The following is a 23638-nucleotide window of genomic DNA, read 5'->3' as shown; positions in this document are numbered from 1 at the left end:
ATGTGTGTGATGGGGAAAGTTTTGTTCATATAAATCTGGGAGAATAGAGAAAAAGGAGAGTTTTAGAATTCAGATTGTAGAGATGTTTGAGATAAAATAAGAATTCGTCCATTTTAATCTTGATGTTTAAGAGAAAGGGATTGTAAAGATTTAAGCTACAAGTTAGTCCCATTCTTTTCTTTAGCCTATAGTGCAAAGAACACATAATTATGTTTCTTTGTTTTTGGGAATGACTTCTACTTGAATAGGAACAGATAAAGCTTATTACACTGAGTTCTTCTCAACAAGATGCCTTTCTTCTCTGCCATGGATGAAATGTGGAAATAGCTTTATCTGAATAATTCTTTGTAGTAGTATGTTGGATTTTCAGACTTTATACTGTTATGTAGTTTTATTAAAGTTGTAGGCAAGTTTAGGATGTGTTTGAGATTTTATTTAATAGCTGGAATGTTTAAAATGCAATTAATGTAGCTATTGAAAACCTGTGTTCTAGCCATTGTGAATACAGAGGTGATTTTAAGCGTAGTCAATTGGTTTACTGTAGATAATTAGTAACTGGTATTTCCAGGTATTGAACATGGTTCTTTTAAAGCCCTTTCAACAGAAAGACAGAGATAAGGAACTGAACTTAATTTAGAAGCAAGTCATTAGGTACACTAGTTTGCTAGTGCTGCCGTAACAAAACACCATAAACTAGGTGATTGGAACAACAAATTTATTTTCTCCTCATTCTGGATGCTGGAGAAGTCCACGATGAAGGTGTTGACAGGGTTGGTTTCTTATGAGGCCCCTTCCTTGGCTTGCAGACGGCTGTCTTCCTGATGTCTCTTCACGTGGTCAGTTACCATTTTGTATGTGTGCACCTTTGGTGTCTCTTTCTCTTCTTGTCAAGACACCAGTCATATTGAATTCAGGCCTCACCGTAATGACTTCACTTTAACTTAACCACCTCTTCAAAGACCTTATCGCCAAATAGGTTCCATTTTAAGGTACAGGGGGGTGGACTTTATGTATGATACCAAGAGAACACAATTTAGCATGTAACAGTAGGTGATGAAATCAAGAAGGAAAACAGTGTTTACACGTAATTTTTAAAAATTACTTTTTTTTCTTTTTACTTAATAAAGTTTGTGTAGAAGTGCAATTGTCCTGTGTTTTTTGTTGTATATCTCCTAGCCGGAGAATTTTCATCCTTGGGCCTTCTCATCATGTGCCCCTTTCTCGATGTGCACTTTCCAGTGTGGATATATATAGAACACCTCTGTATGACCTTCGTATTGACCAAAAGAGTAAGTATATAGAACTCTTATAGCTTGTAAACAAAGTTTTTAAAGATAGGAATTATGAGTTTATTTTAAATTAAAAGTATTACTTTTGTAATATTTCAATTTTAAAAATAAAATTTGTTGTAACTAATCTGCAAAAAAACAAAAACTAAGAAAATCTTCCATATGCCTAAAAGACAACTGCAGTTTTTCTGCCAGCCACAAAAATCTGTAGATTCACTAGTCTCTGAACTGTAGTGGTTCTATTTATAATCAGGGAAGTACCATGTACTCAGTGTAGCATCAGAAAAGAAATTGGTGCCCACAACAACTTGTTGAAAGATTTTGGGCATGTTAGTCTTCCTCTGTGTATAACAAATCCCTCACTGTAAATGGATAATGAGGATAATGATTTTATTTCCTTGTTTATGGTTTTTATGGGAAAAAATGAGCCTGTAGTTGTGAAGCTTAGCAAGAAGAGTGCTATATAAATCTTAAGTGTATTTTATTTATAAAACATACCTATTATTTTGATTTTTAAAATAAGATTCCAGGCATCACATTTTTTATTTAGTTGTGTCTCATTTTGTACACTCAATGTGTAAAGTAAAACTTTTTCTGACTTTTAATAGTATTTTTGGAGGAATGGGTAAACATAATTTTAAAAATGCCAAATAGTATGGAAACTACTAAAACAAACACTCATGTACTTATCGTTCACACTTGACTCAGACTTTCTCCTCATCTGAACTGACTTTACATTCCCACATTCCCGAAAGTGACCACGGTCATGAACTTAGTATATATCCTTCCAGTTCATTAAATTATATTTTAATTATGTTGAGTGTTTATTGTTTTAAGAAATTTTGCAGCAAATTCTTTTGTAGAATAAAAGAACCTATTTGCAAAGGAAATGGTCACCTCTTTTTAAACTTTAGGCTTAAATTTTCATAATTTTGGGCTTTATAGAGTATTAGCATTTTGTTGTTAGGATATAGCTTATTAACAAAACTGGAATATTTCTAACCTTACTCCCTGGAATGGCTTTAGGCTATGTAACTTTTAAATTTTTTAAATGCTTTTAAAATTTTTATTTTTTCTTCCAGTTTTAGTGAGATATAATTGACATACGGCAGTTTTAAAGTATGACACAGTAATTTGACTTTTCACATATCATGAAATGATAAGTTTAGTGAATATAATCTCATATAGATACAAAATTAAAGAACCAAAATAATATTTTTCCCTTGTGACGAGAACTCTTAGGATTTATTCTCAACAGCTTTAATGTATAATATGCGGCTGTGTTCATTATATTTATCATGTTGTACATAACATCCCCAGTACTTACTGATTTTATTACTGGAGATTTGTACCTTTTTACTACCTTCATCCACCCTCTGGGTCACACTTGCTTTGTAAAACCTTGTTAGAGCATTCAGAAAATTTTGGTTTTGGATAGCCTAACAATGAGAATTTTTAATCAGATGCAGTTTCATAGAAGAAAAGTCATACAGTTATTTGTTTCTTTCTTTGATATTGGTAAACCCATTTAAGGATTTAGTTATAAAAATGCTGATTCTGTTCAATGATAAAATAAAAATATTCTTGTGTCTTTTTTGTATTAAATTCTATTATTTTCTTGCTATATAATATCTTGTTTTAAGTATAATCCACCAGAAGGGTCTGAATTGCTAAATCATTTAAAAAATTTAAGATTAAGGCATAGTCCTGTGGTAAATTTACATTCCAGTCTACCTGACAAGTTTAATTCTTAATGTTGAGGAAAATAACATTTTTCAGTAGGAATTTTCTGTTCTTGGTATAACAAAACCTGAGGTGTAAAACAATAATCCTATACATTTTATTTAAAAATAAAACAAAACTCAAAAACTGTATTATTAAACCTCATGAGGAAGTAGACGGGGGGATTTTTCCATATTTCAGTAGTAGTTTTGATCAGCTGTTCTTGTTAGTATCTACTGGTTGATTAAGGTCAAGGAAAACCTTAAACTTAGAGGTGATTTTAGATATAATGAAAGGACCTGATGAAAATTTTAAATTATTATTTTTTATGTAACTATATAACATATGAAAATGCTGAGTAAATCATTACGTGTCTGACTGTTTTGTCTTATATAGAAGCTAGTTGTTTTTTCCTTTTTTTTAAACTAAAACCAAAGGAGAATATTACGTGATACTTTTGTCTCTTGCCAAAGCATGTAGTTTTGTGTTACTGGGTAGTCTCACAGGATAAGGATATACATTAATACATTTGTTTTACTATATTTTGAAACCTCTAGTTTACGGAGAACTATGGAAGACAGGAATGTTTGAACGCATGTCTCTGCAGACAGATGAAGATGAACACAGTATTGAAATGCATTTGCCTTATACAGCTAAAGCCATGGAAAGGTATACTAATTAATATAAGAAATCCCAGAGAAATCATGGATATTAGTTTCTTTGGAATTATTTTAACTAGGGTAAGATGATCACTAGGATAAAGAGATTTAAAAATTCTTGTTACAGTGAAATAAAGAATTTGAGATTAGATTTTTCTGAATGTGGATTGAAGTTGGTTTTGAGTAGTTTACCTATGAAGGTTAAATTTATGAAGTGGCATGGTTGTTTTCTTAGGTAGAAATATTAACAAGAAAACCCATGTGTCTATGTGTTTGTATGTATTGGTTTGCCTGTTATCTTATTCATTATATATTTATTTATCTCAGAATAACAATTACATTCTTTCATGGTATAGTGCTCCAAGTAAGTAATCATAAAATTTTAGATTTGCGAGTAACTTTGGAGGTAATTTATTTCAGCCTTTATCAAAGTATGTGAATCTCTATTATAAAAGCAATTATTATGTAGTAATATATAATAAGTGAGATAATCTATATATAACATAGATCTATTATAAAAGAGATCTCTGTTATAAAAAGTGCTGACATCATTACTTGGTGCCTGCTAAGAGCTCTGTCTTTGAGGACAGCATGCTCACTAGGCTGTAAGTAGGTGAGGACAGGACATTCTGTTTTCCACTGTTACCCCAGTGCCTAGCACAGTGCCTGTCACATAGTAGTCATTATTTTAGTAAAATGAAAGAATTGTTTTAAGAGCTTTCTTCCTTCTTTAGGGCAATATTCAAATTCGAACGTTTTTCTTTTGAAGGTCACATTTCTGTACTTTTTTCAACCATTTCCTTCATATGGACTTAATATTCCATATGTTTTTAGTTTGATTAGTTCTAAATAGGGTGAAATTATTCCTTCTCTGGTCCTCATTACTGTATTCTCTTAGGAAAATAAGTGGTACATCTTAGGTTTGCAGTGAATATTTGTTAATTAAATGTGTTAATGAAGTATGAGATTAACAATATTTATGCTGATATGGCTTACTTACTTTTGTCTGATACATTTGCGGTCAGCTCAAACCCCAAGGATTTTTTATACTGTTAAACTAGATGATTTTCTCCTCTTGTGCTTCAGTGGTTGGTTTCTTTTTAACCCTAAAAGTGAATGTCTCTTCAGTTAATTTTGTTTAATTTTTTCATGTTGGTTTTATTTCATTATTGCAGTTTTGGCAGTCATTTCCATTCTTAATTCTGTTATCAAAGTATTATGTATTTCTCTCAGTCTCATGTTGTCCACATCTTTTCACAAAAATAACTATAAGGGATTACATAGCTGAAGAAGTTTGCAAAAATAGAGTGATATTAAATTATAAGCAGTATAATTTTAGGTTGTGAAAGCGCAAGTTGCTCAGTCGTGTCCGACTCTTTGCGACCCCATAGAATTCTCCAGGAATTCTCCAGGCATAACACTGAAGTGGGTAGCCTTTCTCTTCTCCAGGGGATCTTCCCAACCCAGGGAACAAACCCAGGTCTCTCGCATTGCAGGTGGATTCTTTACCAGCTGAGCCACAAGGGGAGCCCAAGAATACTGGAGTAGGTAGCCTTTCCCTTCTCTAGTGGATCTTCCTGACCCAGGAATCAAACCAGGGTCTTCTGCATTGTAGGCGGATTCTTTACCAATTTTAGGTTAATTGTGTTTTAATACATTCTAATTCTTCAGAAAATTTTAAAGCAGTATAGCCTGTTTACTTTTTGAAATGCTAGTGTCATCAGAGCATCCCATTCTTCAACTGCAACAGGACATTAAAAAAACTTTTGTTCCTGGCTAAAATGTTATTTCAAAAGTAAAACAGGTGTAATGTGGAAATGTAGGAAAATAGAAATTTGAAACCAGTGAACAAAATTTATGTTTGTAATTTCCTCCATATTAAGTAACATTACATTACCACTTTTAAGTATAGTGGCAATCCACTCCAGCACTCTTGCCTGGAAAATCCCATGGACGGAGGAGCTTGATAGGCTACAGTCCATGGGGTTGCAAAGAGTCGGACATGACTGAGCGACTTCACTTTCACTTTAAGTATATCACTTCTCAGGAAAACCTTCGTTATCTCTCAGATTACATTGCTGCTGCTGCTAAGTCGCTTCAGTCGTGTCCAACTTTGTGTGACCCCATAGACAGCAGCCCACCAGGCTCCCTCATCCCTGGGATTCTCCAGGCAAGAACACTGGAGTGGGTTGCCATTTCCTTCTCCAACACATGAAAGTGAAGTCTCTCAGACATGTCTGAGGCTCCTTCGTCCATGTGATTTTCCAGGCAAGAGTACTGGATACTGGAGTGGGGTGCCATTAGGATCCATAATACTGACTCTTTCAAAAGTACCTAGTACTTTTCCTTTGTCACCTTTGCTGCAAGCACTGCTTACCATTACCTGTATCAGTTATCCTTTACTGAATAACAAATTGCCTCAAAACTTATGACTTAAAATCATAGCTGTTGTTATTGCTCACAATTTTGGGGTCAGGAGTTTGAGTAGGGAACACCGTGCTCTGGTCCACAAGACACTGACTGAGATGATTTGAATAGGCCTTGAGGATCCAAGATGACTTTAGAGCTGACTTTTACTTGAGATACCTCATTTGTTCTCTATGGCCTGTTTTTTGTTTTTTTTTTTTAATCAGCCAGGGCTTTTTTATCTTTTTGGCCTATCTCTAGAAGGATGGTCTGGATTTCTTTACATGGTGATTCTGGGTAACAGAACAAAACCAGACATTTCTTGGCTTATTAAGGACTAGGCCTAAAATTGCATATCATCATTTCCACTGCATTTTGTTTCTCAAAGGAGAAATAGATGCCACTCTTGATGGGAGGAGTAGCATAAGTGTACAGGAGTAGGAGGAATTGTTGGCAGGCATCTTTGTTGATGGACTACCACAGTTCTTCCTGTGGTAGACAATTCATGTTTCTCCAACAAGGAGGATATCTCCTAAGATGCCCAGAAATCTCATCCAGTTATGACATCATGTTCAAAGTTCATTATTTTATCATCTGAATTTGGTTGGGATGTGGATGAGGCTCCTTGAATGCAGCTCTTTTTTATTTGGATACCTGTGAACTGGGAAGGCAAGTCTCCCCGTTGTCCACCCCCCTCCACAGGCCCCAATATACTTAGTATGTGGTTTTGAGACAGACAGTTAATCACATTGGAGGTTGGAAAAGGTAAAAGCATGTAGTATCTCTGTTCTAAAGCAGTTCTGAAATCTAACCAGGAAACAGAAAATGTCCTTGATTATGGCTTGGTTCTATCTTCTGATAGTGGTTTCATAATTCATTACAGATGGTTCCTGATTTATGCTGGCTCCACTTAGGATTTTTTGGCTTTTTGATGGTGTGAAAGTGATACGTAATTAAGTAGAAACTGTACTTTGAATTTTGATCTTTTCCCAGGCTAGCAATATGTATGATACTCTCTCATGTTTCTAGGTAGTGGCAAGGAGTAGCAGCTCCCAGTCAGCCATGTGATCATGAGGGTGAACACCCAATACACTTAAAAATCCTTTTGTACTCAGACAACAGTTCTGTTTTTCATTTTCAGTACAGTATTCAATAAGTTGGGCTTCCCGGGTAGCTCACCTGGTAAAGAATCCTCCTGCATTGCAGGAGACCTGAGTCTGATCTTTGGGTTAGGAAGATCCCTTGGAGGAGGGCATGGCAACCCACTCCAGTATTCTTGCCTGGAGAATCCCCATGGACAGAGAAGCCTGGTGGGCTATAGTCCATGGAGTCGCAAACAGTCAGACATGACTGAGCGACTAAGCACAGCACATTCAATAAATTACATGAGAGATTCAGCACTTTATTATAAAATATACTTTGTTTTAGATAATTTTGCCCATCTGCAAGCTATTGAAAATACTGTAAGCACACTTAAGGTAGGCTAGGCTAAGCTATGCTATTTAGTAGGTTAGGTGTAGTAAATGTATTTTCAACTTATAATGGATTTATTTAGATTTAACTCCATCGTAAGCTGAGGAAGATCTGTATTATTCTTAGCTCTTGGCTGGGTCCTTTTGGCTCTTGGCTCTATTCTTTGAGTCCTTTTTACTTTTCCATAAGAAATGGGCTTTGTTTGCATCTGAGTAGCAGTTTTATTCTGCTTTATGTGACAGTTAAAAGCCTAAAGGCCTCTTTTCATTTGAGATAGTGTTTTATTTTAGTACAAACTGATAGAACTCCATTAACTACTTTGTGGATTTTCTATATATAAGATTAGAAGTGCATTCCATTAGACAAAAGTCACATCCACAGTTCTTACTGAGATAAGATTCTGTCCACTTTCTTACGGAGACAGGATTCTCTCCACTTTGGAGCCCAAGTTAGAGTCGTGTAATTTCTCAGAAGCCCTTTTACCTGCCTGAGAGAATATGCAAGCATGGTCTGAAGTCTTCCTGTGGTCCTAACAGGCTTTTACAGATGTGGTTTTGATTTGATGATTCTGAGCCCATGTTCTTGGTAGTACTCTGTATTTGGTCTTTGTCCTTAGGCTGTTTGCTTGACAGTGTTTGGCTATCTATAGAGGTTAGTAATGAGAAACAGTTATTTTTTAACCAAGAAACTCCTAGTTAGAAATATTTCTTTTAAACTCAGCTTATAGTTCTTTAAGTCATGTTTTTCTTCTTACATCTCCTCATATTTGGCTGTGAAGAAACCATTGACACTTTGAATATTTTGTTGGGGAATCGTAGTTAGATTTATAGATTCTCTTATCTTCTAAGTTTTATCATGTGACAGTTCTATGCTAATTGTTTTCTGCCAGGAAATAATATGGATAACCCTTCTTCGAGCAGTGTCCTTACTGCTTGTCTACTTTTCAGGCTCCTTGTTGCCCTTTCACCTTCCACCTATCTCTTGTCCCCAAAGCCAATATTATATTTTCTAGGTGTTTCTTTTAGTAATACACTTTCCAGGCACCCATTTTTGGTCTCGGTTATCAGTTGTAGCATGGCATATCACCTTAAAGTACTTTTTTTGTTTTCTTATGATTCTTTGGGCTAGAAATTTGTGTTCAGGGATGAGTGGCGACCAGTCATCTCTATTTCATTTGCTGTCAGGTAAGATAGGTTGACTTAGGCTAGAGGTTCCAGGGCGCTCTCACTTTCTGTCTGGGGCTTAATGCAGATTGTCTACTAGGCACCTTTGTTGTCATCTTGGTCCTATCTCCACTTGTTACTTTTCTTCAGGGCCTTTCTCTACACATGGTTTCCCTTTCCTGCTGATCTATCCTGAAGTACATGGCAATTCAGGATAGCAAGAAAGTAAGTAGAAATTTTAGGTCTCTTAATCTTTAGGCTTGCAAGTGGCACAGTATTACTTGTGCCATATTTTACTTGACAACGCAAATTGGAAGACTGGATTCAAGGGGAGGGAAAAATTGTACCTAACGGGAGGAGTGGCGTGAGCATTCAGATGTGGAAGGAATTTTGTTGATTATGTTTGTAGATAGCCTACCACGGTGGCACTGCAGTTAAATAGCTTTTCAGGAGATTATTTATATATGTATATCTGTCTGCTTCCCTTCTGTAGTATTTCCCTGACCTGTCCCCTATTCCAGGGCAGCTGGTCTACTCTGTATCTTCTGTACCCATCTCAGTACCTGGCACACAACAGGATCTCAGTAATTAATTGTTGAATAAATTAATAGCAATAGATAATAACTCTGGCGCCAAAAATGAGGTCAGAGTTTTTTAATTAGCTGCTTTTTATGTCATGAACCTATTTACATGTGTTTTTTTTTAAACTCCTTTTAACTGGGTATACATAGGACACTCCAGTACTCTTGCCTGGAAAATCCCATGGATGGAGGAGCCTGGTAGGCTGCAGTTCATGGGGTTGCTAGGAGTCGGACGTGACTGAGCGACTTCACTTTCACTTTTCACTTTCCTGCATTGGAAAAGGAAATGGCAACCCACTCCAGTGTTCTTGCCTGGAGGATCCCAGGGACGGGGGAGCCTGGTGGGCTGCCGTCTGTGGGGTCACACAGAGTCGGACACGACTGAAGTGACTTAGCAGCAGCAGGACTTTCCAGTATATGACTATGTAGTACTTCAGTTGACTAATTTTAAAACTTTTCCTCATTTTTCACTATAATGAAAATTATGATGGGCTAAAAAATTAAATATCTAAGTGTATTATTTATAATTCTCTTATATGAAGCATATTTAAAAGTGATATTCATTAGAGCTTTCTTTTAAAAAAAAAGAGTAATATAGAGGAGAAAACAAAATGACCCATAATGTCCTTGCTCAGTTAAATCTGTCCTTTTAAAAAATGGGTGTACATGATTTAAAAGCGTACACAATGAGCAGTGAAAGCCTCTTTTATTCTCCTCAGCAGTGTTTATTGACAGTGAATATTATTATGGAAATGCTAACATATATGTTTGTGTATGTGTGTGTGTGTATATATATATATAAGACTTATACATACACATTTTTGTGTAATTAAAATGTAAACAGGAGGTTGTATCTTAAGCATTTTATTCGGATCCTTTTTTCCATGTATTATCTTTATTACTGAAACTCATAATTTTTGATATTATATATAATTGCATTTGAGAGATATTAAGTTGGGATATGTAGAATTCATCTATCTTGGAAAAGCTATTTACTCTTAAAATTTGGAGAAGTAAATGGCAACCCACTCTGGTATTCTAGTCTGGAAAATCTCATGAATGGAGGAGCCTGGTAGGCTACAGTCCATGGGGTCGCAAAGAGTTGGACTCGACTGAGCGACTAACACACACTCTTAAAATTAACAACATGATCCCACTTCTTTTTCTTTGCATTTTACTCTATTATCTTTCCCTCCTTTTATTCCTTTCTCTGTATTATTCTCATTTACTCTTTGTTTACCGTTTAAAATTTTAATTGATTTTCGGGTCACTGTAAAATATATTCTTTATGACATAGAAGTCTGTGAATATTGATTAATGTAGATTTGTAAATATCCAACACCGTCAAGATATAGAACAATTCCTTTGCCTCAGTTTTAGTGCTTTTTTGTTCAGAAAAATGTGCAAAGTAAATAGTGGAATTCTTTAGTAAATTTCAAAGTGTTTGAGAAATATGGCCCTGTAAAAATACTTACGTTCACTGTAAAAATATATTTTCAGCCATATAATACTTTTTGTTACTGCTAATATTTTTGTAACATGGACAGCTTGAAAGCACAGTACAGTGTATTTAAATCTTTCATCTTAGGTTTTAGGTTCAAGTCAATCTTAGAAATTCACTGTGGTTAGGATTTGACAACTTCAGTACTTATATCATTATATATATTTAAAAAAATATTGATTTTTGTATCGTTTATCCAGATTGTTAAGCCTAACTCTTGTAATTTCTTGTGTTTATTCTTATTAATTATATTTTTGAGTTCCCTGAGTGAGAAAACTACTATCAAATGCCAAATGCCAAATGTATGGTATTAATTACTAATAACTGAACATTTTCCTGTTCTTAATATCTTATATTAGTATAATATATTTGTTAAAATTGAGGAACCAGTATTGATACAGGATTATTAAGTAAAGTTCATAGTTTAATTCGGATTCACTCTTTGTGTTAGTATAGTCTTTGGCTTTGCCAAATGCTTCATTTCATGTCTCTCTAATAATCCCATGTAGAGTAGTTTTACTGTCCTAAAAATCCCCTGTGCTCTACCTATTCCTCTTCTCTCTCCTCTCCATCTCCATCTAACCCCTGGTAACTACTGATCTTTTTATTGTCTTCCTAGCCATATAGTTTCTGGAATATCGTGTAGTTGGAATCATGTAGTATGTAGCCTTTCCAGGTTGACTTCTTGAACTTAGTAATATATTATCAAAATTCCAAGTCTTTTTATGGCTTGGTAGCTTATTTTTCTTTGTTGTTGAGTAATAGCCCATTTTATGGCTGTGTCAGTCTTTCTACTCACCTATTAAAAGATTATTGATATCATTGGATTAAGTTCAGTTCAGTGGCTTAGTCATGTCTGTATCTTTGCGACCCCATGAACCGCAGCACGCCAGGCCTCCCTGTCCATCAGCAGCTTCCAGGGTCCACCCAAACCCATGTCCATTGAGTCAGTGATGCCATCCAACCATCTCATCCTCTGTCTTCCCCTTCTCCTCCTGCCTTCAATCTTACCCAGCATCAGGATCTTTTCAAATGAGTCAGCTCTTCATATCAGGTGGCCAAAGTACTGGAGTTTCAGCTTCAACATCAGTCCTTCCAATGAACACCCAGGACTGATCTCCTTTAGGATGGACTGGTTGGCTGTCCTTGCAGCCCAAGGGATTCTCAAGAGTCTTTTGCAACACCACAGTTCGAAAGCATTAATTCTTCGGTGCTCAGCTTTCTTTATAGTCCAACTCTCACATCCATACATGACTAACGGAAAAACCACAGCCTTGACTAGACGGACCTTTGTTGACAAAGTAATGTCTCTGCTTTTTAATATGCTGTCTAGGTTGGTCATAACTTTCCTCCAAGGAGTAAGCGTCTTTTAATTTCATGGCTGCAATCACCATCTGCAGTGATTTTGGAGCCCAAAAAGATAAAGTCAGCCACTGTTTCCATTGTTTCCCCATCTATTTGCCATGAAGTGATGGGACCCAATGCCATGATCTTAGTTTTTGAATGTTGAGTTTGAAGCCAGATTTTTCACTCTCCTCTTCCACTTTCATAAAGAGGCTCTTTAGCTCTTCTTCACTTTCTGCCATAAGGGTGGTGTCATCTGCATATCTGAGGTTATTGATATTTTTCCCGGCAATCTTGATTCCAGCTTGTGCTTCCTCCAGCCCAGCATTTCTCATGATGTACTCTGCATAGAAGTTAAATAAGCAGGGTGACAATATACAGCTTTGACGTACTTCTTTTCCTATTTGGAACCAGTCTGTTGTTCCATGTCCAGTTCTAACTGTTGCTTCCTGACCTGCATACAGATTTCTCAAGAGGCAGGTCAGGTGGTCTGGGATTCCCATCTCTTTGAGAATTTTCCACAGTTTATTGTGATCCACACAATCAAAGGCTTTGGCATAGTCAATAAAGCAGAAATAGATGTTTTTCTGGAACTCTCTTGCTTTTTCCATGATCCAGCGGATGTTGGCAATTTGATCTCTGGTTCCTCTGCCTTTTCTAAAACCAGCTTGAACATCAGGAAGTTCATGGTTCATGTATTGCTGAAGCCTGGCTTGGAGAATTTTGAGCATTACTTTACTAGCATCTGAGATGAGTGCAATTGTGCGGTAGTTTGAGCAGTCTTTGGCATTGCCTTTCTTTGGGATTGGAATGAAAACTTACCTTTCCACTCACCTATTAAAAGATTATTGATATTATTGGATTAATATCTGTTATATTTTTTACCATTTTCTATTCGCTGCTCTTGTTCTTTCTTTTCTTACTCTCTTTCTTTTTCCTCTGATTTTAATTGAACATTTAATATGAGTTCATTTTCTTTCCTCTCTTAGCATAGGTTACACTTCTTTTTGCTTTTTTTTGTGGTTGCTGTAAAATTTGCAATGTACATTTGCAACTGACGCAAGTACACTTTCAAGTAACACTGTACTGATTCATGCAGTGCAGGTATCTTACAGTATTCACAATTTCTTGTTCTTATCGCTTATAACATCATTATCATTCATAAGCTATAATTATCAAGCACATTATTGCTGTATTATTTTGAACAAATCATTATGTTAGATCAATTAAGAATAAGAAAAAAAAATGAAATATACCAAAGATGTTATTTTAAATTCTTTTATTCCTTTCTAATATGCTTCTTTTCTTCTATGTCGATATGAGCTTATGAACTATGTCGTTTTCCTTCTCTCTGAAAGACTTTTTACCACTTCGTGGCTCTGATTTTATTATTTAAAACTTGCTATTTGGGGTTGGACAAAGGATTTCTTTTATCTTTGCCACCTCCTCAAGAACACGCAAGAGATGTTTCCTTTTCCAGTGTTTCTGTTAATCACAAATTAAGAATAATGTATTTTATTTATAGGGAGTAATTAAGTAGGCTAGTAAACAAAACTCATTTTGACTCCATATGGTAATTCCTCCCTGTCTGGTTTTACTAGTTTGATGTAAAGATTTGATTGTTTTTAAGATATTTACCTTTATTTTGGGGGGCTCCAAAATCACTGCAGATAGTGATTGCAGCCATGAAATTAAAAGACACTTACTCCTTGGAAGGAAAGTTATGACCAACCTAGACAGCATATTAAAAAGCAGACAGATTACTTTGTCAACAAAGGTCTGTCTAGTCAAGGCTGTGGTTTTTTCAGTAGTTATGTATGGATGTGAGAGTTGGACTATAAAGAAGGCTGAGTGCCGAAGAATTGATGCTTTTGAACTGTGGTGTTGGAGAAGACTCTTGAAGAGTCCCTTGGACTGCAAGGAGATCCAACCAGTCCATTCTGAAGGAGATCAGTCCTGGGTGTTCATTGGAAGGATTGATGTTGAAACTGAATCTCTAATACTTTGGCCACCTGATGTGAAGAGCTGACTCATTTGAAAAGATCCTGATGCTGGGAAAGATTGAAGGTAGGAGGAGAAGGGGATGACAGAGGATGAGATCGTTGGATGGCATTACCAACTGAATGGACATGGGTTTGGGTAGATTCCGGTTGTTGGTAATGGATAGGGAGGCCTGGCATGGTGCGGTTAATGGGTTGCAAAGAGTTGGACACGACTGAGCCACTGAACTGAATTGAACCTTCAAAATTTAAAAATTTGGTTAATCTAAATTTTTCAGATACGAGTAGTGTTGCTTAATTATGCAGGGAATAATGAGTGATGCAAAAACAAGTAAATATTGTGTGTTTCTTCAGCATATAGTCCAGTTGGAGAAATAAGAACTGTATATAAATAAATGTAATATAATTCAAAATGTTATAAGTACAATTGAAGAGTTTATAGAAACAGAAAAAAAGGTATGAAGATGATAGCTGAGTTAGGGGAGCACAGAGAAGGCATTGTGAAGAAGATGATATTTGAGTGTACTTTGAGGATGGCTGTAGTTTTCACAGAATGAGGCAGAATTTTTTGTTGGAAACAGAATACTGTAAATATAAAATGCAGAAGTAAGAAAGCCCAGGGCTAATTTTAAGAGCAGGAACCTATTTGACTTAGCTTGTGGAAGTTACAGAAGTCTGGGTTAGTAATTGAGGTCTGTCTCTAGATGACTTTTGTTTGACCTGCATAGGTAGAAAAAGTTTTTCACCGATATGAATGTTTTTAGTTTGATGTTGATCCTGCCACTTCTTGTTATCGTATATCTTATCTGACCTTTCACACATATATGGTACCAACATGGGCCTGGAGACATTTGAGTAGGTAACCTTGTAGGGGCAGAGAGTAAAAGGGCCAAGATTAGAAAGCTGGAACGGTTGGTTGGGACAGGATTATGAAGGACATTAATGTCATTTTAAGATATTTGTATTTTATTCCATGATTGTTATAGAGCTAGTAAATGTTCTTCAGAAGGAGGGTGATGATTAGAACTTGACTATAAGAGTATTCTTCTTTGATGTCATGATGGTACTGTGAAGGATGGATTAGAGTTGGAAGAGGTTGATAGAAATAGTTTAGAAATCATGGAGGCTTTGGACTAAAGTAATAATGGATAAAGCTGAGCAGGTTATGGGAGAATGAAGAAAACTTGGTAAATATTTCTGTGTGGGAGAGTAAGATCATTTTAAATACTTTTAACGTGTAAGAGTGTACAATTATCAGAGATGGTCAAGATGTTAACTTTTTGGTGTAAACCAGGTACAATTTTAGGAGAACATAGGGCATGGAAATGTTGACTTGTTTCCATCAAAATACTGGAATGTTTCTGTAAAAATACTGGTGTGACCATAATTCTCAAAGCTGACTTGCACCAGTTCATCATAGTACTGTTTTGCTTCAAACAGTTGAGTTTCCATAATAGAGTTCAGTAAGATTCTCTGGTACCTGAAATATGCCTGCCCTTGTAAAATCTTTTTTACTAGTTTTCCTACAGGAATGGAAATTCAGAAAGGTATACCCTTTGAAATTAATATTGATAGTCTCACTGTATTCCCTTACCTGATCAAACAGTAAAGATTTATAATGACTTAAATATTGATTTTAGTTGTCACTGACAGTTTACCTTCTCCCTTTTCCCTCTCTTTTTCCCCTAGTTTCTTTGACTCTGCCTGATGTTTTCTGGGTCTTTCTAGTTTATTCTTTCTCACAGTGAGTCAGAGTATTCTGCATTTAATCTGTATATGTATCCCTGTCGTTGAAGGTGAATTTGATCAAGAGGAAAAGATTAGCGGAATTGTTCCACATAGGGTTCCCTAAAACTCCACATTATGATTTCTTTCTGTCTCTGTGCCTTTAACACCTTTTTTGAGGGTTCCACGACCAGCCTCACTTGAAGGACTCATAGATGTATCATGACTATGGTTTATTAGAAAAGATGTGATACACAATAGGACCAGCAAGGGACAAAAGATGTGTCAGGGAGAATCTGGAGGAATCCAAATGTGGGCTTCCAGCATTCTCCCTCCCATAGGGGTGGGCTGAACAGTACGTGGTTCCTCCAGCACTGTAACAAGCGTACAGTGTTTCTGGCCAGGGACGCCTGCTTTAAGATTCTAAATCCAGGATTTTTGTTAGGGGCTAGTCATGTAGACATAAAACTAAAACTATAAAACTATGCTAAAACTCCCAGTAGGAAAGCAGGTGTTTGCCATAATCACGTAATTTATGAACAATCTAGGCAAGCTGGTACTGTGTCCCAAGTGGGTAAAAAGAGCCTTAATCCACCTAAATAACATTGCAGGAGCCAAGTGGCTAGGTACCCAAAGGCCAGTCTTACACATAGGACTTTCTAAAGATTTCAGCAACAAATCTGCTGAATTTAACCCAGTTGCAGAATTCCCTTTCCACTTTCCCAGTTCCAGGCTGCCATATTGCCATTCCAGCTTTGTGAATTTTTGATTCACCTGAATACCGTTTTAACTCTTATTATAGTTTAGGTTTGTACTAGGTCTTAAGATTCTTCTTTCCTTTCTGATTTGGCCTCAATCAAGGTCTTCAACTATTTAAAATGATCAGAGAAAAAATACGGTATGCTCTTGTGTAGTTACTCTTTAACAGAGTGGAATGACTTGTCTATGGACATGGAAAACAGCCTGAGATTTTCTACCCCCGTCCAGCTTAAATGACAGCCACAAGAGCAGTGTGATTTTCACATGTGTTCTTACCCTGTGACTTTCATACTCCTGGTCGTGTATTTCTGCATATATCGTTTTTTTTTTAATTGTCATTTATTGAGATTTTAGAGCAAACATGTTTTCTTTGTATACTGCTTAGTTTCTCTTTTTCATGAACATAGAAGATTCCTTTGGATTAGTACCTGTATATCAGGAAGAGAGCATTTTTTAGAATTACAGAGCATGGAGTATCTCCGAAATAAATAAAATTGAATTTTTGATTGTAATGAAACAGTTTTTGTTTATGTGACCATGAAAAGGATGAGCAAAGAGGTACCATAAGACATTTGAGATGATTGGAATATATTTTATTTTTATCAGAGTAGACTTTTAGTATTTATCTACATATGTTTTATCCTCTCTTTTTTCCTTCTGTAAATATTTCCTATCTAAAAGAGGAGAGAAGAATAAATTATATAGCGCTATTGTGGCAACAGCTTCAGCATCTTAGAGATAAGAATAGCTTTTCTTTTGACTGGCTTAGTTATGGTTTTTTAAAAATTCTCACCTGAGAAGCTCTAGACTGCTTCTAAAATCTTTGGAAAGTTGGAAGGATTTGTATAGAAAAGAAAATTCTCATGTTCATCAATGTTGTTCAGAGGAGAAATATTCAAATAAATGCCATGGAAAGAACAATCAAATAACTATTTGTATGCAGTATTTGATCTAGTTTAAAATGTCATCACTTTTAAGATTTCAGTTATTTATATGCCACTAATTTAGTGAAAACTGCCATTTAAATGATTTTCTTATCACTTAGAATGTTCATATTAGACTTCATAGTTTTCTTCTGATGAAGACTTTTAAAATGTATGCTTACGAAGTTTCAGATGTTCATATAGTATTATTAACTATAACATTAACTATAGAACTATGTTAGCTACTGAATTCACATTTTTATGTTAGAATTTTTGCATTAGAATTTAGACTTTTTTGTATTCTGTACCAGTAGACGCATTGGTGATAGAGTGATATTGTTTGTTTTTAAGGGGAGTGCTTCACTATTGGTTGTGTGATTTCAGTTTTTTTGTTTGTTACACATCTTGGATACAGTAATTTTCTGCAGCATAGGTTAAGCATAGGACAGAAAAAGAAGGGCTAAAACTTTCATCTGTATTACTAAAGTGCTCATAGGTATTTTGTAAGGTGGGTTTTATTAACTTTGTTTTTATGGATGACGGATGATAGTTTAAGTAACCTGCTGCAGGTAGCAGAGATGGATTTTCTTCCTTTTTTTAAACAGTTTTATTGAAGTTTGAAGTATGAATTTATATCCTATAAAATTTTTGATGAATTTATAGAATTGTGCAGACATTTTCACAATCTAGTTTTTTAAAAAAGAATATTTTGTTTATTTTTATTTATTTGGCTGGACTGGATCATAGTTATAGCATGTGGGATCTTTAGCTGCAGCGTATGGGGTCTAGTTATTTAACCAGGGATTAAACCTGGGCTCCCTGCATTGGGGACACTAGGGAAGTCCCTCACAATCTAGTTTTAACATTTTTATCACCCAAAAAAGAAACCTTGTGTTCATTTGAGGACAATTTCTGCTTCTATTCTCAACCTCAGGTACCCATTTACCTTCTTTCTCTGTAGATTTGTATTTTTTGGAAATTTTAAATAAATGGAATCATACAATATGTAGTCCTTTGTGTTGGTCCTTTTTCACTTAGCATACTGTTCTTGAGATTCATCCACGTTGCACTGTGTATTAATGGTTCATTCATTTTTTATTGCCAAGTGGATATTCCATTGTATGAATATGCCCCATTTTGTTTAACCATTCACCAGTTGATGGACATTTGGGTCATCTTTATTTTTGGCTATTAGGAATAATGTTATAAACATTCTTGTACAAGTCTTTATATGAATATGTTTTAATTTCTCTTGAATAGGTACTTGTGAATGGAATTTTGAGTCATATGATAAGTCTGTGTTTTTCGTAGTGATGGCACCATTTTATATTCTAGGGAACAAAGCATGAGGGTTCTGTTTCTCCATATTCTGGCCAATACCTGGTATTGTCAGTCTTTACATGACAGCTCTTCTGACAGATGTGTAGTGTAAGCTGACTGTGGTGTTAGTTTGCCATCTCCCCAGTGACTTATGAATTTGAGCTACTTTTCATATGATAGTCATTTGTGTATCTTCTTTTGTGAAATGTCTGTTCATATATTTTGCCCTAGTTTTAATTTGATAATTTATCTTTTTACTTAGTTATGAGAGATTTTTGTATTCTGGACATAAGTTTTTTATTGATATGCAAAGATTTCTTCCCATGGTATGTCTTATCTGTTTGTTTTCTTAATGGTGTTTATTGAAGAGCAAATGTTCTTGATGGATTCAGTTTCTTTCTTTCTTTTTTTCCTTGTATGGATTCCACTATTGATATCAAGAAATCTTTGCCTAATCTAGGGTTACATAGATTTTCTCTTCTTGAACATGGTCAGCAAACACAACCTGCAGACCATATCTAGCTTGTTATTTTTTTATTTTTTTTTTTAGTAGGAATATCACTGTATTTATTCTCATTCAGGCAATTTTTCTGTAACTTCAACATTTTCCTCTCAAAACATAAGAACAAAAGAATCCCAAAGCTTAGAACTAGATCACTTGGTCCTTTCTCTTCTTATGTCCTCCAAGTTCAAAATGCTTGCACCTCTTAATGGCCAGCATCCTCTTGGATCTGCAGTTGGGCTCAATGCATTCAAGTCTCAGCACGACCTCCTTGGTGGTTTTAGCCTTCTTCCGGAAAATTGGCTTGGTTTGCCCACCGTAGCCACTCTGCTTCTGATCATAGCGCCTCTTTCCCTGGGCATACAGGGAGTCTTTGCCCTTCTTACACTGGGTCACTTTGTGAGGCTGATGCTTTCCACACTTCTTACAGAAAGTCCTGCGGGTTTTAGGTATGTTGACCATCTTTGCAGTAGAGGTGTCTTCGCGGTGCAAACGAGAGACCCGACGTCCACGTTCCTGCCTCGCCGGAAAGGGTCTAGCTTGTTATTGTCATGTTTTATGGGAGCATAGACACACCCATTCATTTACCTATTGGCTGTGGCTGCTTTCTTTTTACAGTAGCAGTTGAGTAGTTGCTAAAGAGATTGTATAGCCCAGAAAACCTAAAGTATGGCCCATTTCAAAAGATGTTTGCTGAACCCTGTTCTCTGAGTGTTACACTTTTAGCTTATAATATAGTTGTGTCTATGATCCAGTTTGTGTATGGTATGAGGTAAAAGTCTGACTTCACTTTTTGTCCTATGGATTATGCAATTATCCCAATACTATTTGTGAAAAGACTATCCTGTAAGTAATGAGTCATTTTCTTTTTGCTGCTTTCACGATTTTCTCTTTGTCTTTGGTTTTCATCAGTTCATTGTGCTGTATCTAGGTTGGCAATCTTGTTATACTTACCTACTTTGGGTTGTTGAGTGTTTTTGATCTCTAGATAAATGTTTCATGAAATTTTTCAGCCATTATTTTTTCTAACTTGTTTCCTGTAACTTTTGTGGGACTCTCACTGTGTGCATCCTCTTGCATTTGATGTTGTCTACACGTCTCCACTGCTCTATTCATTTTTCTTCAGTCTTTTATTCCCTCTGTTCTTCAGATTGGATAACTTATTTTGTCTTTAATTTTACTGATTCTTTATGTAATATTGATTCTCCTCTTCAGACCATATAGTGAATTTTTCATTTCAGTTATACTTTTCAACTCCAAAATTTCCCTTTGGTTCTTTTTAATGGTTTACCTTTCTTTGTTGATATTTGCTGTAGTCATTGTATAATTAAAAGACGCTTACTCCTTGGAAGGAAAGTTATGACCAACCTAGATAGCATATTGAAAAGCAGAGACATTACTTTGCCAACAAAGGTTTATCTAGTCAAGGCTATGGTTTTTCCTGTGGTCATGTATGGATGTGAGAGTTGGACTGTGAAGAAGGCTGAGAGCCGAAGAATTGATGCCTTTGAACTGTGGTGTTGGAGAAGACTCTTGAGAGTCCCTTGGACTGCAGGGAGATCCAACCAGTCCATTCTGAAGGAGATCAGCCCTGGGATTTCTTTGGAAGGAATGATGCTAAAGCTGAAACTCCAGTACTTTGGCCACCTCATGCGAAGAGTTGACTCATTGGAAAAGACTCTGATGCTGGGAGGGATTGGGGGCAGGAGGAGAAGGGGACGACAGAGGATGAGATGGCTGGATGGCATCACTGACTCGATGGACGTGAGTCTGAGTGAACTCTGGGAGTTGGTGATGGATAGGGAGGCCTGGTGTGCTGCGATTCATGGGGTCGCAAAGAGTCGGACACGACTGAGCGACTGAACTGAACTGAACTGATACATTAAACTTTTTAAAGCATAGTTTCCTTTATTTCTTTGAACATATTTATAATAACTCTAGGGGCTTCCCAGGTGACGCTAGTGGTAAAGAATCTGCCTGCCAGTGTGGTAGATGGGGGTTCAGTTCCTGGGTCAGGAAGATCCCCTGGAGTTGGAAAAGATACCCCACTCCAGTATTCTTGCCTGGAAAATTCCATGGACAGGGAAGCCTGGCGGGCTACAGTCCATGGGGCTGCAAAGAGTCGGACACGACTGAGTGATTGAGCACATGATAACTTTTAAAATCTGTCTGCTGAATCTAATATCCGATTCCACTTGAATACAGCTTCTGCTAGCTCTCTCCTTGCTCCCAAGAATGGGTTACAGTTTCCTTGTTCTTTGGCTCAGAATTTTTTTTTCCCTCGAAACTGAACTTTTACATAGTACAGTATATTATAGCAACTTTATTGTAATTAATTTTTTTCTTCAGATGATAGTGGTGATGGTTTCATTCATTCATTTATTTCTGGCTGCGCTGGGTCTTCGTTGCTTTACTCGTTGCAGCAGATAGGGGCTGCTCTTTGTTGTGGCGCATGGGCTTCTCATTGCAGTGGTTTCTCTTGTGGAGCACAGGCTCTAGGGTGTGCAGGCTTCAACAGTTGCAGCTCCCAGGCTTCCAGGCACAGGCTCAGTAGTTGTGGCACACAAACTTAGTTGCTCTGAGGCATGTGAGATCTTCCTGGACCAGCTGTTGAACTGGTACCTCCTATACTGACAGGTGGGAGGTATAGGAGTTGAGCTACCAGGGAAGCCCTCATTTTTTTAAAAAAAGTACCTTTCATAGACTCTGTCTGCAGAATCTTTGTTCCAGTGTTTGGCTATTGATGCATCTCCTCAGCTTTTAAATCATTCTTACTTGTTTTTACCTCGACTTTCTAGAGTTCACCCTGGTGTCTGCACTGCTTAGTGCTAGCTACTGTTTGTTTGGAAGTTGTGTTTAAATACCGTGAGCCTATATAGCTTTCACTGTGTGCTGGTGGGTTGTGAGTGTTTTGGGGAGAACATTAGAAGTTTTCAGGTTTGCCTCCTTTACTTTCTCTTGGGTCTTCTCTGGTCTCCCAGTGCTTGTGTGCATCCCTTGTTTCCAGGCAGCCTGGGATGTGTAAGAGCTTATTGTCCCTCAGGTCTCCACTTGCCTTTGTGCTTGCTCTCATCCTCCCAGTTCCCTGGCATTTGGGTGGAGCTTCAGCCTTCTGGACCTCCCCTGCACACATGTGCTGCCTCCTGTTCAGCTGGCGCATCTTCTCAGAACTTGTTAGTTTATCCTGTCCCTATATGGCTCTCTCCTTCCCAGGACCTCCCTGTTAGATTTCTAGGTAGTCCTCAGGTTTGTGGCTTGCCTCAAATGGTGTGGTCATTTCAGGCTACAAAAGTGGCAGGATTTTCTGTTTCCTGCTGGGTGTGCGTATTCTGCTCTCTGCCCCAAGCCAAAGTCAGCCCCCTTCAACAGTGAAGCTGCTGGTTTTTCATAGCCAGCCTCACCTTGCATTTACCATAATGTTGAAGGACAGAGGATTGAGGCAGTTCCTGGTAAGGCGCCAGGCTTGCACTGTTCTTCTCAAAAAGGTTATTTTATTTTTCAGGAATTAACTCTTCTCATTGTATTTTTTTGGCCTTTGCTTGATTTTCAGAGCACAAAATCGTTGTTTTTGGGACAGTTTTATTCAGTTTTATAATTGTTCTTTGAGGGCAAGATTTTATACTCCTTTGCTAGGGAAGACCAGCTTCACAACTTGGATTCTGGACTTTTAATAGGAATGTCACAATTCAAAGCCAAATTCTCTCTTCTTTGATTTATGCCTTGTGGGGATACAGAACAGAAGTAACAATTATTTTTTAAAAAGTGAAATGGCAAAGAGGTAGATGGATGAATCTTAATTCAAAGGTTGGATTTCTCAGTAGTATGAGACTTTTACCCCTGTATAGATAGCTCAAACTGAGGTTAACTGAGTGGTTTGGTGGCTCTTACAGATTAGACTTGTGATGTTTCTCCAGAGTAAACCAACACGGACAAAGTACTTTTCTTACAGTATTCCTCACTTTGTAACAGTTTTATGAATTAGACATTGTAATTATGATCATTTTGCAAATAAGATAAATTTTTAGGTTAGTAACTTACCTTTGTACTCAACATTTGTTTATATGTGATAGAGATAGTACTTGAACCCATTTCTTCTGACTTCTTGTTTTTTTATACTCTGCTTCCCTACTGTGTCATTTTAATGATCTTAGTGTTTTTATTTATGTAGGTAGTGCTTGAAGTTAGAACAACTCATAACAATCTTCTTGAATTTTTTGCAAGAGTACAAATTCTTTTCTTTCATATGATAATCACTCTTACCTTACTGAAAA

At 36.6% G+C, this 23638-nt stretch overlaps 2 protein-coding genes across 4 annotated transcripts in view; one reads left to right on the top strand and one right to left on the bottom strand.

Moving 5' to 3' along the window:
* MEMO1 (mediator of cell motility 1) overlaps positions 1-23638 on the top strand; it is a 111133-nt gene that overhangs the window by 64806 nt on the left and 22689 nt on the right. For 2 of the 3 annotated variants that reach the window (XM_061431998.1, XM_061431999.1), the window contains 2 exons: positions 1177-1289; positions 3569-3680. The exons of the other annotated variant lie outside the window; for it this stretch is intronic. In XM_061431998.1, the coding sequence (XP_061287982.1) occupies positions 1177-1289; positions 3569-3680 (225 nt within the window). The remainder of the gene's footprint in view (positions 1-1176; positions 1290-3568; positions 3681-23638) is intronic. 3 annotated transcript variants of the gene reach the window in all.
* Positions 19389-19915, bottom strand: LOC133256859 (large ribosomal subunit protein eL42-like). Its single transcript, XM_061432001.1, has one exon. It carries the CDS (start codon positions 19827-19829, stop codon positions 19515-19517), a length of 315 nt encoding a protein of 104 aa, XP_061287985.1. The 5' UTR covers positions 19830-19915; the 3' UTR covers positions 19389-19514.

The sequence above is a fragment of the Bos javanicus genome, chromosome 11, assembly GCF_032452875.1.
Source record: "Bos javanicus breed banteng chromosome 11, ARS-OSU_banteng_1.0, whole genome shotgun sequence".
Taxonomy (NCBI): domain Eukaryota; kingdom Metazoa; phylum Chordata; class Mammalia; order Artiodactyla; family Bovidae; genus Bos; species Bos javanicus.
The sequence above is the reverse complement of the archived record's forward strand: the minus strand, read 5'-3'. Positions and strand labels throughout refer to the sequence as shown.